At 38.0% G+C, this 12,670-nt stretch overlaps 1 protein-coding gene across 4 annotated transcripts in view; it reads left to right on the forward strand.

Annotated features, from left to right (window-relative positions):
- The first annotated feature begins 2,714 nt into the window (after window positions 1-2,714).
- ptbp1b (polypyrimidine tract binding protein 1b) overlaps window positions 2,715-12,670 on the forward strand; it is a 28,411-nt gene continuing 18,455 nt past the window's right edge. For 2 of the 4 annotated variants that reach the window (XM_084723856.1, XM_084723858.1), the window contains exons 1-2: window positions 2,715-2,814; window positions 9,688-9,721. In XM_084723856.1, coding sequence (XP_084579982.1) covers window positions 2,807-2,814; window positions 9,688-9,721 — 42 coding nt within the window. In that variant the 5' untranslated portion in view covers window positions 2,715-2,806. The remainder of the gene's footprint in view (window positions 2,815-9,687; window positions 9,722-12,670) is intronic. The other 2 variants (XM_084723857.1, XM_084723859.1) reach the window with 2 other exon arrangements.

The following is a 12,670-nucleotide window of genomic DNA, read 5'->3' on the forward strand; positions in this document are numbered from 1 at the left end:
TTTCACTTATACAGATTTATGTATGTATTCATTCAGTTTTTCATTGTCTGTAACTGCTTATCCTTGAAGGGTTGTGGGGGGTGGAGCCTATCCCAGCTGACATTGGGATACACTCTGGACAAGTCGCCACTTCATCACAGGGCGGACACGCAGAGACAGACGACCACTCACTGTTATCAGTTAACCTATTATGCCCAGAGAGAACCCACACAGACACGAGGAGAACATGCAGACACCGCGCAGAAAGGCCCAACGCCACAGTCAGCTGAGGGATTTGATCTGACCTGATCACCATGCGGCATAATAGTTACACACTTGTTGCAATACATATTGTGTAATAAAATAAAACACATTTTAAAGTATGTTTTTCCTAAAGGCAGGCTAATTGTGTGTGTGTGTGTGTGTGTGTGTGTGTGTGTGTGTGTGTGTGTGTGTGTGTGTGTGTGTGTGTGTTGAATTATTCATGTGTGAGCAGCTGGATCATCTTCCAACACACAAAGTAATCTCCTGAAAGCAGCATGTGAAGTAATTATTTATCAGAGTGTTACAGGACACTCAGTGCAGCTGACAGACAGACAGGGGGACAGACAGGTAGAGGGACAGACAGGTAGAGGGACAGACAGGTAGAGGGACAGAGAGGCAGAGGGACAGACAGGTAGAGGGACAGAGAGGTAGAGGGACAGACAGAGAGACAGCTGATCGATGTGGTTTTGTGTTCAGAATTAAGAGCTGCTCCTTTTTTCTTTTTTCTTTTTTTAAATCAGACAACATCAGGAGTCTTGGCTGCACCTTCAGGACACAAACGAATCCTGATCCCGATCCTGATCCTGATCCCGATCCCGATCCTGATCCTGATCCCGATCCTGATCCTGCAGGTGGAGGAGGTGACTGTCACCTCCTCATGAATCCAGTGCTGACAGGAACAGACTTATTAATCAATGTACAGAAAATGGGTTGATTAGAGTTTAAATCCATGCGAGACGCTGTATATTTTAGAGATTCTGTAAAGGTCTCTGAGGTTTATGGAGTTTTTACTGCAGTGAACACATTCGTCTTTTATTGTTTGATCACTTTACTAAATCTCTGTAAGTTTCCTCACTTACACTAAAACCAAATGCTCACATTAATTATTTGTAGTACGGAGTGAAAACTCAACTCTGGTTTTATATTGTATGATCTTAAAAATGAAGATCACAAGTAGAATCTTGTCTTTTGTGTTTTATTAAACTCATAATTTCAATTAATGACAGAAAATGATCCTTACAAAGGTCCCTGAAACACAAATATTTTAATAGATTAAAATGTATGACCATATTGAGTTTGCTGAAAATGAAATCACGTGTTTTTATTATTCAGTTCTGTGAACTTATTGCAATGAGAGGGGTGAGAGAAAATTACTGAAAATATTTAAGTTGGCTCAATCAATACTTTTAATTTAACTGTAATTGAAGAGTACATGTGACACTAACTCCAAATATTTAAGATCTGATAACCTCCAACTTTTGAGTTTATCAACTCAATAAAATTGTGGAAACTGATTGCCTCTTCTTTTAAGTTCTGCTGACTTATTTGGGTTTACAGTCCACATGTTCTTTGTATTTATACATGTTTGATTCTTTTATGGATTAAATGTGTCTTTCTATTTTTTTGACAATGTACTTTAGCTAATTGCTGCTTTATTTACCTGTAGGTGTTTTCAGTGATGTTTAATGGGAGGTGGTTCACAAAAAAAAAAGGTTTCTTTCTTTCACTCCCCTTTGGAAACTTAAATAAAAGAAAATATTGCTGAACAGTTAACTGAGTGGATGGCCTGAAATATGGTTTCATCATATGTGCACAAGATAAAATATATCAAATATATGAGGCCAGATATGTTCTCAGATTTTTAAATATCATTATATCTTGATGTGGAATAAATTGTCTTTTCTTGATTTTAAAGGCTGTATTACAGTAAATTAATTTTACTTAATTTGTTTAATGTTTTGATCTTACTAGACTGTTCTTGCTTTTCTTTTATTTGCCTTTATCCACATTATTGTAGCCATATTACTTATGAAAAATCTCATTGTGTTATTATTTTGTGAATGCATCAATAATCATCCCTCCAACTTTATTGAAATATTGAGGTATTTGGTCAAAAATATAAAGATATTTTTATTTATATTTTGTCCACTCCTACTGTTGGGTAGTTTAATCTGCAGCAATGCATCATATTTTATAAAATCATCATCATATGTTTCTACTTTTATAGAATTTATAGTGTATTGTTTTAGAGAAGATGTGTATATTGATTTATATCACATGTCGTGATATAAATTTAAAATATAGACCCAACCCTGCCATAAAACACAGGCTACTGTTAAACATTGAGTGAATGAATTATGCATAAAAAATAAGTATTATGTTTGTTTTAACATGAACAGTTAGTTAGTTTATTTCAGTTACAGTTAGTTTAATGTAAAATAATTGAATTTGAGGATACAGCTGTTGTTCTGACGCTGATGTTTTTATCGGGACAACGCCCACTCTCCTGAAGTGAAAAGTGTGTCCGTTTTTCTCTTCCGAGACGTGAATTCTCCTCATAGACGATCTTTGATCTCTGGCTCTCAGGTCTTTGTTGTTGCGCCCCCCCCTTCCAATTAGCCAATCAGCACACGGATCCTTGCTGGGACGCCCACAAACTTTGTTAACCGTCCAATCAGGGAGCTTCTCCAGCCGGACGCCATTTTGTCAGTTTGTAGCAGCGGCGGTGGGTCTCTGCTGGCCGCTGGCTGGAACCTGTTGCTCCGTAGTTCCGTGTTGTGCAATGGACGGGTGAGTTATCATCGACTTACGTGTTCACTCACATTAAACTCAGTTTATCACTGTTTTACTCACATCTGAGAGGTTTAACTCAAATATGGCGCCGGATAATGTTTGTCCTGAGAGCAGCGGCTGTTCGTGTTGTTAGCTTAGCTTTCGTAAAGTTGTGTTTGTGGTAGGAACAGGAAGCTAAGCTAGCCCAGCTAGCTGTAGTGTTAGCCTCGGAACGGGCCATTCTCTGCGGGCACAACTCCACACCAAACTCCATGAACAAAACATAGCAGTTAAATGTGGCCTTGTTTATCCGCCAAAACACTTTTCTTTCAAAAATATAAACTGCGTACTTAACGCCTGCATAATTAATAAGTTGTGGGATGAATCTGCAGCATACAGAACTTCAGTCCAGCTTTACGATGTTCTCACGCCCACTGCGCTGTTTGACAGACCATCACTTGTAAAAGTTTAGATTTTCTTAAAATCGATTTAGCTTCGTGTGGTATATGTGTGCCGAATTGATGAATGCTCCTAGTTTATTCGTTAAAGTGCACCAGTCAGGCACCAGTACGTTGGTGGTTTTGAAAATTTATAAGAGAACTTAAAAATGATGGAATTTCATATGGAGTTCAGTTTTACTCGCACGACAACGAACTGAAGTAACTAATGTTCAAATATAATTCAGACCGCGGACCTTTATTGAAGCCCATTTAGTTCAACGTGATTTTTTTTAAAATTGTGGCTTTTATTTAAAGTTAACGCAGTCTTGTGTTTTACATGTGTGGCGACATGAAGAGCGGTTCTAATTTATTAGTTTGAGAAAAAATGATCTTTTTATAATTTTGTGGTTTTGAGGATTAGGAAGAGTTCTTTAAAGTTGCTATATTTTAAATGGGGTTTTGCATGACGCTCCTATTGGCCGAAAGAGAACAGAAGTCCCTGGTTCACATATGTTGTTAAACGGTGTAATCTAGATTGGATAATTTATTTTAAGATGAAGACAGTTGAAACTGAGTTTTAATCTGAAATATTCCAGATGTTAAATTGCTGTATTTCAACCTGATGGCACTGCAGGTCGTCTAATGGCTGAACTGGTCTCAGTTGTTGTCAAAGGGAGGAAACACGAGCCAACCAGTTTGTCCTGAAGCTGATTAAAGTTTCTGTTGATGTTATCAAAGTTAAATCTAACAAGAAGAAACTGACACGTTTATTCACATTCTTTACAAAGTTATAGACATATTTGTCATTACTGCAGGAATCTGTCAGCATGTTTGCAGTTAATTTTAGTAAAACAGCAGTGTTGTGTTCAGTTTAGTTTTTATAAGCAGTTAAATATGATAAATATGGTGTTGGCTGCAGTCAGGAGCTGCAGACTCTGAGACGTTTGCGTTCCTGATGTGAATATTTGTGCTTTGTCAGGGCTCATTCACGCCCTGAGGGGTCCTCTTCCAGCTGGTTTACTGTCTGTACAGTCACATCAGCTTCAGCCCGACCAGCCGGTTTTTCATTTGTTTGCAGTATTACACCACAGTCTAAGAACTGTGCGCTCCATGCATTCATTTAGTGACATGTACACACACTGTCCTGCAGTACAGTTTGGATGCTTGTGGACTTACTTTGTTTTATGGCTCTTTAATTTACTAAACGTTTCCTAAACAGTATTAATCATACAGCAAAAAACAGAGAACGGGTCAAGGTGGTACACTCAGTAAGTTAATTCCCAAATAATTACTAGTGTAACCAGAGTGTTTTTGTCAGTGAACAGCAGGTCTGCTGAACATGAAAACACACAACTGAAGGAATAAATAATGCATATCTGTACGCACTGAAACTGTTTTGACGAAGGACAGGATTCATTACATCCTGCTGTCATCACTGTCACTTAACAGGACCCTCAAGATTACATGATCAGAAATCTCAATTATAGTGAAACCCAGCCAGACGATACATAGAACATTTTTGAATATATTTAGAAATATTTCTTTTCGTCATGTCGACCGTTTACCTGATGAACAGGTCAGCAGGGTCTTTTTTCTGTCAGTCACTCTGTTATCATTTTTCTGGTCTGAATACAGGACAGGATGTTCAGTGAATAGTGAATGAGGCTTCACTGGGTTTAAATTAGGGCTGCATGATTAATCGCTATATTATCTAAATCTCAAAATCACAGAACCAAATTGTAGTTTTTATAAGTGGAAAAATGTGTGAGAAAATAGCACTTTAATGAAGTAAGGCCTGGGTGATATAGCTGAAAAATCTATCATGATAGTGAAGCTTCATGTTGGTCAGTATTGATAATTATTGATCATGTAGGCTGTGACTGACTAAATGTTGTTTATTCCATGGGCTGGAAGCTGCTGAGGTGATAAAATGAGTAAAAATCACAACATTTTTGACCAGATACCCTCCTGTTGTGATAATATTGTAGCCCTGCAACTAACAGTTAGTTTAAATTCTCGATTATTTTCAAGGTTAATCAGTTGATAAAATGTAAAAAAAAAAAAAAAAAAGAAAAGAAAGAAAAAAGAAAGACAAGAATTGTGAAAAATGCACTGCAACAGTTATCAGTCAATCAATTATTGAATTAATTGACCACTATTTTGATAATCAATTGTTTTCAGCTATTTAAAAAAAAAAGTCCAAATTCTCTGATTTCATCTTCTTAGATGTGAATATTTTCTGGTTTCTTTCCTCTCTGACAGTAAACTGAAAATCTTTGAGTTGTGGACAAAACAAGACATTTGAGGACGTCATTTTGGACTTTGCGAGACATTTTTCATCAATGGATCAAGAAAATAATCAGCCGATTAATCAACTAAGAGAATAATCGTTAGTTGCAGCTCTATTCAGGCAAAAAATAAAACAGCTGGAAAAGTCTGACAAGTTCAGAAAATAACCTCACTTTACTGTAACACAGCCTCTAAAACCAGGAAAAGATGACACTTTTATGTCTTATCATAACATCACGATATCCAGACTGTCACCACATCATGTGTCATCAGTACTAAGTCGTGCTGCAGAGATGATTTGACCCAAGAATCTTTTCTTCTCCAGATGAAAGAAAAAATTTTGTTAGACACAGACCGAAACAAGAATCACATAATCATGATTTAAATAGGTTTTTACTTTTTCCAGTAAAAATGAAAATTGTTACACAGAAATGCTTATTCCTACTAATCATGTGACATATTGTAATTTCAGTCAAAATACTTACAGTATGACTTTTTTTTTAAACCACATTGTGCAGTCCTGGTTCAGTCTTTAAGAAAAAATATATTTTCTCATCCCACCTCAGAACAACCAGCTGAAATATGTCATCTTTTAACTTCCTGTCTACACAGGAAGTGGGAATGTGTCGTGTTGTGCTGTAGGACGTCTGTCTGCTTTATCACGTGTTGTCTGAGAGGATGATGATTAAAACATCTGCTAATATCATGTTTCTTTGTCCAGGACACAGAGGCACAGAGCAGATTCCTCTGGTTTCTAGTTTACTTACATTATCACACTATGCAGGATCATTATCAATTATTAATCTACCATTTATTCTCCCAGTTAATCATTTAATATTCAGAATATCAAGTAATTGTGAATAATGGCTCTCAGACGTCTCTCAGACTCCGAACAGTCCAGAGAAACATTCAGTTTCCTGTGATAGGAAACAGGAAGTGCTCACAGTGGAGGAGCAGGAACGTTTGGAGATTGTTTGATTGTCAAAATAGTTGCTGATCAGTTTTCTGCTGATTCGATCGACTGTTTGTTTCATCTCTGGTAGGATAGTCATGGACTTCTGTCTGCAAACAGTCGGTCTGACCAAACTCTCCATACAGCAGGCAGCAGATCAGCTGATCGCCGGTTTAATGCCGCTTCAGAGGAACTTTTAATGATACAGTTTATGTTAATAACTTAATAACAGTGACACTGTGACACAAAACTAACTGAAGTTAACACTGGAGGCAACTCCGCTTTTAAATCTGGTGATGCCAGGTCACATGACCCCCTCATAAATCCGAACGTGTTCCCAAATTTTGAGAAATGTAAAGCAGACTGTGTGAACCAATCAGGACCCAGATCATTGACTATTGATATGACGGCACCTATTAACCAACCAGTGACTAACTGGTTTATTTTAAAAGAAAAAAAATGTAAAACACAAGAGGCCTGTTGTCCTCACGGCTCCACTGCACAAGTCTGTGAGGTTGTCAGATGACCTCCGGCAGGCGGTGAGGCCGATCTACCGCACGCCACACCATTTACATGTGACGTTGGTTCCTTTGTGAAGGAAACGTTCTCACGTCGAGCTTCTTCTGTTACCTCAGACGAAGCCTTTAGTGTGTGTGTGTGTGTGTGTGTGTGTGTGTGTGTGTGTGTGCGCCAATTTACCTACAGACTGTCAGGTGTATCCCTGCAAAAATATTCTTGGTGGTTAAACGATTAACAGACAATGACATCTCTCATATTTAATGTAGCAGCAGGAAAGAAAGGAAGTCATGAGGTCAATGATCGGTGCCAGTGACCTTGTTAATATTCTTTTATCAAATGTAAACAACCTGAAAGACTTTCTACTTTCATCTATATGATACACATCATCCATGTTATTGTGATGTTTTTAACTTATAATGAGGTATTTTCCTGTTTTTTACATGACTAAATAAACTCGGACGTCTTCCAGTCATAGACGTGTCTGTCAAACTAAATCATCAGATTGAAGACATGATTTTGGTTTCTGGAAGTCATAATATTTGTCCTTATTGTGGACATTTTTAAATCCTGAAGTTCTTTATAATCAGTCCCTCCAGGAAGATGTGATCACAACACAAATTCGGCCGATCCCTGTGAATTCTGCATGTCCTTGCAATTTTGTCTAATCACCGTAACTTTTCTGCAAATTTGACCAATCATTGTAGTTTCCTGTGAGTTCCACCAATCACAGCAGTCCCTCATGCTAAAATCATACATGAACATCTAAATGAACGACTCCGTGTTTGATTATTTACTATTTTGTCGTATTATTCTATTTTGTTGCGGGTACTGAAGAGTTTTATCATTGTTGACATTTATTAACGCTATGCATTTATATATTTTAGAATTTTGTGCTGGCTTTGAGCTTTGAAAGGATATTTCTTCTTTGTGAACTTCTTCATTTATATTTGAAGCACATTTTGTCAGACTTTTTGTAATGTAATTCTTAAATATACAAAAAAATAATTTAAAAATCAAACTTTTTTTTTTTTTTGCAATTTTCACTTGTTCCTGCAGTTTCTTTGCAAGAAACTAAAAACCTAAAGATTCTAAAGATTCTAAATTCCCCGTGAAATCAGGGATTTTAGGTCACAACAATCCCCGCAGAAAGCCTGTGAGATCCTGGAGGGACTGATAGAAAACAGTTCCTGCAGCTCTGCTCCATCTGCTCAGTTGGATGATGGGTCCAGTTTGGTTATTGGTGTCTCTGACTGGTGTTGAAGGACTGAAAACAGACAGGAAGTGGATGTGAATCCTCGGCTGTGTCTGTATGGACAGAAATAGACTGGTGCTTATTTTCCTGCAGAGATCAGTTTAATAACCTGCGTCTTCAAACTATCACCGATGGATCATCAGTGGAATCAGGTTTTTTCTTTTCTTTTTTTTTTTTTTTATCAAAAACTGATTTTATTTAAGTTTATCAGCTCCCATTAAAGGCAGAGTCTGTCAAATTTAGGGGCTTTATTGTCAGAATATATCAGAAATGTAGTATAATATTCATCAGCATGTTTTCATTAGTGAATAATCAGCTGAAAATAAGAATCTTTGTGTTTTCGTTACCCTAGAATGAGCTCTAGAGAGAGCTGCTGTGGTGAGCTGAGAGGAGCTGTGTCTGTGTCCGTGTGTGTGTGTGTGTGTGTGTGTGTGTGTGTGTGTGTGTGTGTGTGTGTGTGTGTGTGTGTGTGTGTGTGTGTGTGTGTGTGTGTGTGTGTGTGTGTGTGTCTGGGTAGAAGTTCAGACAGCAGATATTGACAAAGTTTCAATAAATATCACAATCTTATGATCTGTTTCTATGACGACAGCCTGCCCAGTTTCCCAGTTACACCAGTGCAGATGCCTGAAGTCATGGTTTGGATTTTGCTCGAGATGACATGACGGTTTTAAATCGGTCGCTCTTCCCTTTTTCTTTGCGAGTCCACTGTGCTCACACTGAAGTTTTCTGTTTGAACTCTTTAGTTTTATGTTTTAGCTCTGTGGGATTTTCCACTCAAAGCAGTTTTACAACATAAAAACTAAACCACAACATGGAGGATGACTCTTAAGGTATTGAGAATTGGCATTTTCAATACTTCAGTATTAGTGCTGAAGCAATTCGATTGGTGATATAAAAGTATTGAAGTTTGTTTCTCAGCCCTATGTGAGACAAAGTACGAGCTCACCCCTAGATACCACTAAATCCTTCACACTGGTCCTTTAAAGGGGAAGGTCACCTGCTACAGACCTGCACACGTCCTGCATAACTTATAAATATCAACTCTGTGAAGAACCACTCAAATCCTTTGAGTCACAGGCTCAGTTAATCTCCATGGAAACACGTGAGCTTTTAAGTCTCATTGTGAATTTTATCCCCTCTTGGCTCAGCAGCACCCTCACAGACTTTACATGATGACAGTGAAGGCATCACATCATAAATTCAGCCTCAGAAAGTGACAGAAATGAGATGATGCAGATGAGTTGATGGTGAAAACAGCAGTTTATTTGCAGCTCTTTTTGTTTTTCAGCTGTCGGCTCCTCTCTGCTGGGTTTCTTCTCCCTCCGCTCGTCTCCTCAGGCAGCAGCACCTCTTTAACCTCATTTTAACCTTTTTTTTTTTTGCTTGTTGTTTTGAGTTTCTCCTCCTGCTGCTTCTAACACGCTGTCTTTTCTTCACAGCAGTGTCCACCAAGATATAACAGTTGGTACTAAGGTAGGCACCTCTGCTTCCTCTTCCTCTCTCCTCCTCTTCCTCTCTCCTCCTCTTCCTCCTCTGGTTGGTTTGTTTTCTGCTGTGAGGCCGTTTGCTTTTCGTTTGTGTTTGACAGGATGGCCACGCTGCCATCTGGGAACAATTCAGAGGTTTTAAACTGCAACAGTAATTTAGTCACATTCCACAACAACACTGAGGGTACTCAGATTAGTCAACAACAACAACAACAACAACAACAACAACAACACTTATTCTTAAAGGACCATGCCGCTGAGTTTACTTCATGTAGTCCATTCACAACAAAACCCACCTGCTGCTGTCATAAGTCATCTGTCATGTTTCACAGTTTTTAGATGCACAGACAAATATGGTTTCATTTTATTTTATTCATAAAATCAGCTAACAGATTTTATTCACCAGAGCTGCAACAATTAATGGATTAATCGATTATTGTTTTATTATTAAATTAATCCCAAACTATTTTCATAATCAGTCAAACAATTTCTTTACTCCTCTCTGGCAGTAAACTGAATATCTTTGAGTTGTGGACAAAACAAGACATTTGAGGACGTCATCTTGGACTTTGATCAACATTTTTCACCATTTTATGGCCCAAACAACTGATCGATCAATGGAGAAAATGATCCTCAGATTATTCTCATAATGACAGATTTTTGAAATACATTTTTTTTATTTCTAAAACTCAAAGATGAAAGTTTAACTAAAGAAGAAAAGAAAATCATCTCAAATAAAAATTATAAGATGGTAAAACTTCTATAAGTTTATTTCAGAAGTCAAAAGTTGAGCTCAGAACTCAAAAATCTATTGCACTACGTTGCCTTGAAATTTTGAGCTGTTGTAAATGTTTATAAATATGTAGTTCATACACCACATTTAAAATAAATTTTGATCAAATTTTATTATCAACTAAAATATGCGTTCTTGCCCACGTCTCCGTCTCGGTGCCTTTTCCTCTAAATTTTGGCGGTGGCTCGTACTCTTGAGTTTCCATAAGCTGCTTTGGATGCCAAATTACAAGAAAAGTCTTCAGGGAAAAGAGAGACTTTAATAAATGCAGCTCCAGACAGATTTTTATTTTTATTTTTCGGCCTGAAATGGCTCTTTTGGTTGTGAAGGTTGCAGACCCCTGTGATAACTGAATAAATGTTTAAATTTTACTCTTCAAGCAGACTGAGCTGGTTCCAGCACCAGTTATCTGATTTATATTATTGTTAATTAAAATTATCTGGACTTTGTTGGACAAAACAAGACATCAGCAGATGTCCTGATGTCTGGGAACATTTTTGTTTATTTTATCCAAATCAATAGTTGATTAATTTGTTTAAAATAATGTTTGGTTGCAGATCTAATCAACATGACAGAGCTGATCTGCTGTAAGATCATTTTCATATTTCAGTGAAGTGAAACTGGATAGGTGATTTGAAAAATGATCATCAGTGTATTTAAACGTTTAAACCCACAAATGTTCAGAATAATTTCTGTGTTGCATTATTATAGTTTTTGTTAACTTTAAATGTTTTGTAGGGAGACTCTGGTGTTGGACATGTTGTGTAGGAGGAAATGCTGCAGGAAAGTCAGGTGTTCACTTCCTGTAACAGAATAAGAGACATCACAAACACTGCTGTGGAGCTACAACCGGTCTGTCTGCTGTGGTCTTTTATTGGTTTGATCACCTGTGGTGGGCGTGGCCTTTATGTTCATGAGGTCTGTTTGACAGAGAGACAGGTGTGTCTTTTTGATTTATCAGTGCTGTTGATGGTGATTCAACACTTCCTCCATCTGTTTCACATTAAAAACCTTCATGTAGTTGAGGGGGCAGAATATTCTCCCTCAGGGGCTTTTATTGTGAAGCTGAAGAAACAAATCCATTTTCAGATCTTTTTTATTAACAGGATCAGATCTTTGAAGGCTTCCTGTTTGAATTTAAAAGTTGTTTTTCTGTTGAAGCTTTAGTTTCTGATCATGATGAGCAGGAGGAACACAACAATAAACTTTATTGTCCAAAAATGACATCAGGGCACTGAAACAGTAAACTTCTATTTTTACTCATTTTAAATAACACACACGCACACACGCACACACGCACACACGCACACACACACACACACACACACACAAGTAAAACATATTGACCCCAAACAGGGCCTATATGTGAAAAAGGGAGTAACGATTAGTCAACGTAGTCGAAAAATTCGTTGCCAACAAATGTTATTGTCGTCAATTCACTCCGTCAATGTACATGTTTTTAACACTGGAACTGAATGAAACGTTTTTTTTTCTGGAGCTGATGGAAGTAGTGAGTGAACCGTCATCCTGTTCTTCCCATGTCAGCTGAGAGCTGCACGTGTGCAGTGGCTTGTTTATCATTAATGCACAAACATTTGAAGAGGAGACATGTTGGACAAGGACTCAGTAAAATAGCTCGTTAGCTTTAAAGCCGAGACAGCTCTGTCTGTACCTGCTGCAGGATTTGTCTTGAATGTCAGAGTTTCCCAAACATTGATTGAAACTCTTTAAAATCTTTGGAGGGGATTTAAATGAAGGGAGGAGCAGCCAGGAGCTCTTTGTCTGTTATTTATTACTGAGGGGGAAAATGACCCACAGACAGATTAAAACTACTGACCAGCCGGTGATGGTCACATCACCTCCACTACAGACAGAAACAGTGTGAACAAGGCCTCTGCAGCAGCGTCCTGAATTATTACTGATGGAGATCTGTGAGCCACTGCAGTCAGAGTCGACCTGCAGAAACTGATCTGAGAGGATGAAAATCTTTACAATGATATTTCTGTCTGATCTCCCAGCAGCCTTTGCTCACATTCCTCTGCTCTCTCCTCAGTAATCATGTTCGGTATGTGTCCGGCAGCAGAGCGGTTACCGCCGCCACCGCTGCTGCTGCTGGTTTTAGGACAAAACCCCAAATCTGAG

This window comes from Lutjanus erythropterus, chromosome 7, assembly GCF_056507025.1.
Source record: "Lutjanus erythropterus isolate fLutEry1 chromosome 7, fLutEry1.hap2, whole genome shotgun sequence".
NCBI lineage: Eukaryota > Metazoa > Chordata > Actinopteri > Lutjaniformes > Lutjanidae > Lutjanus > Lutjanus erythropterus.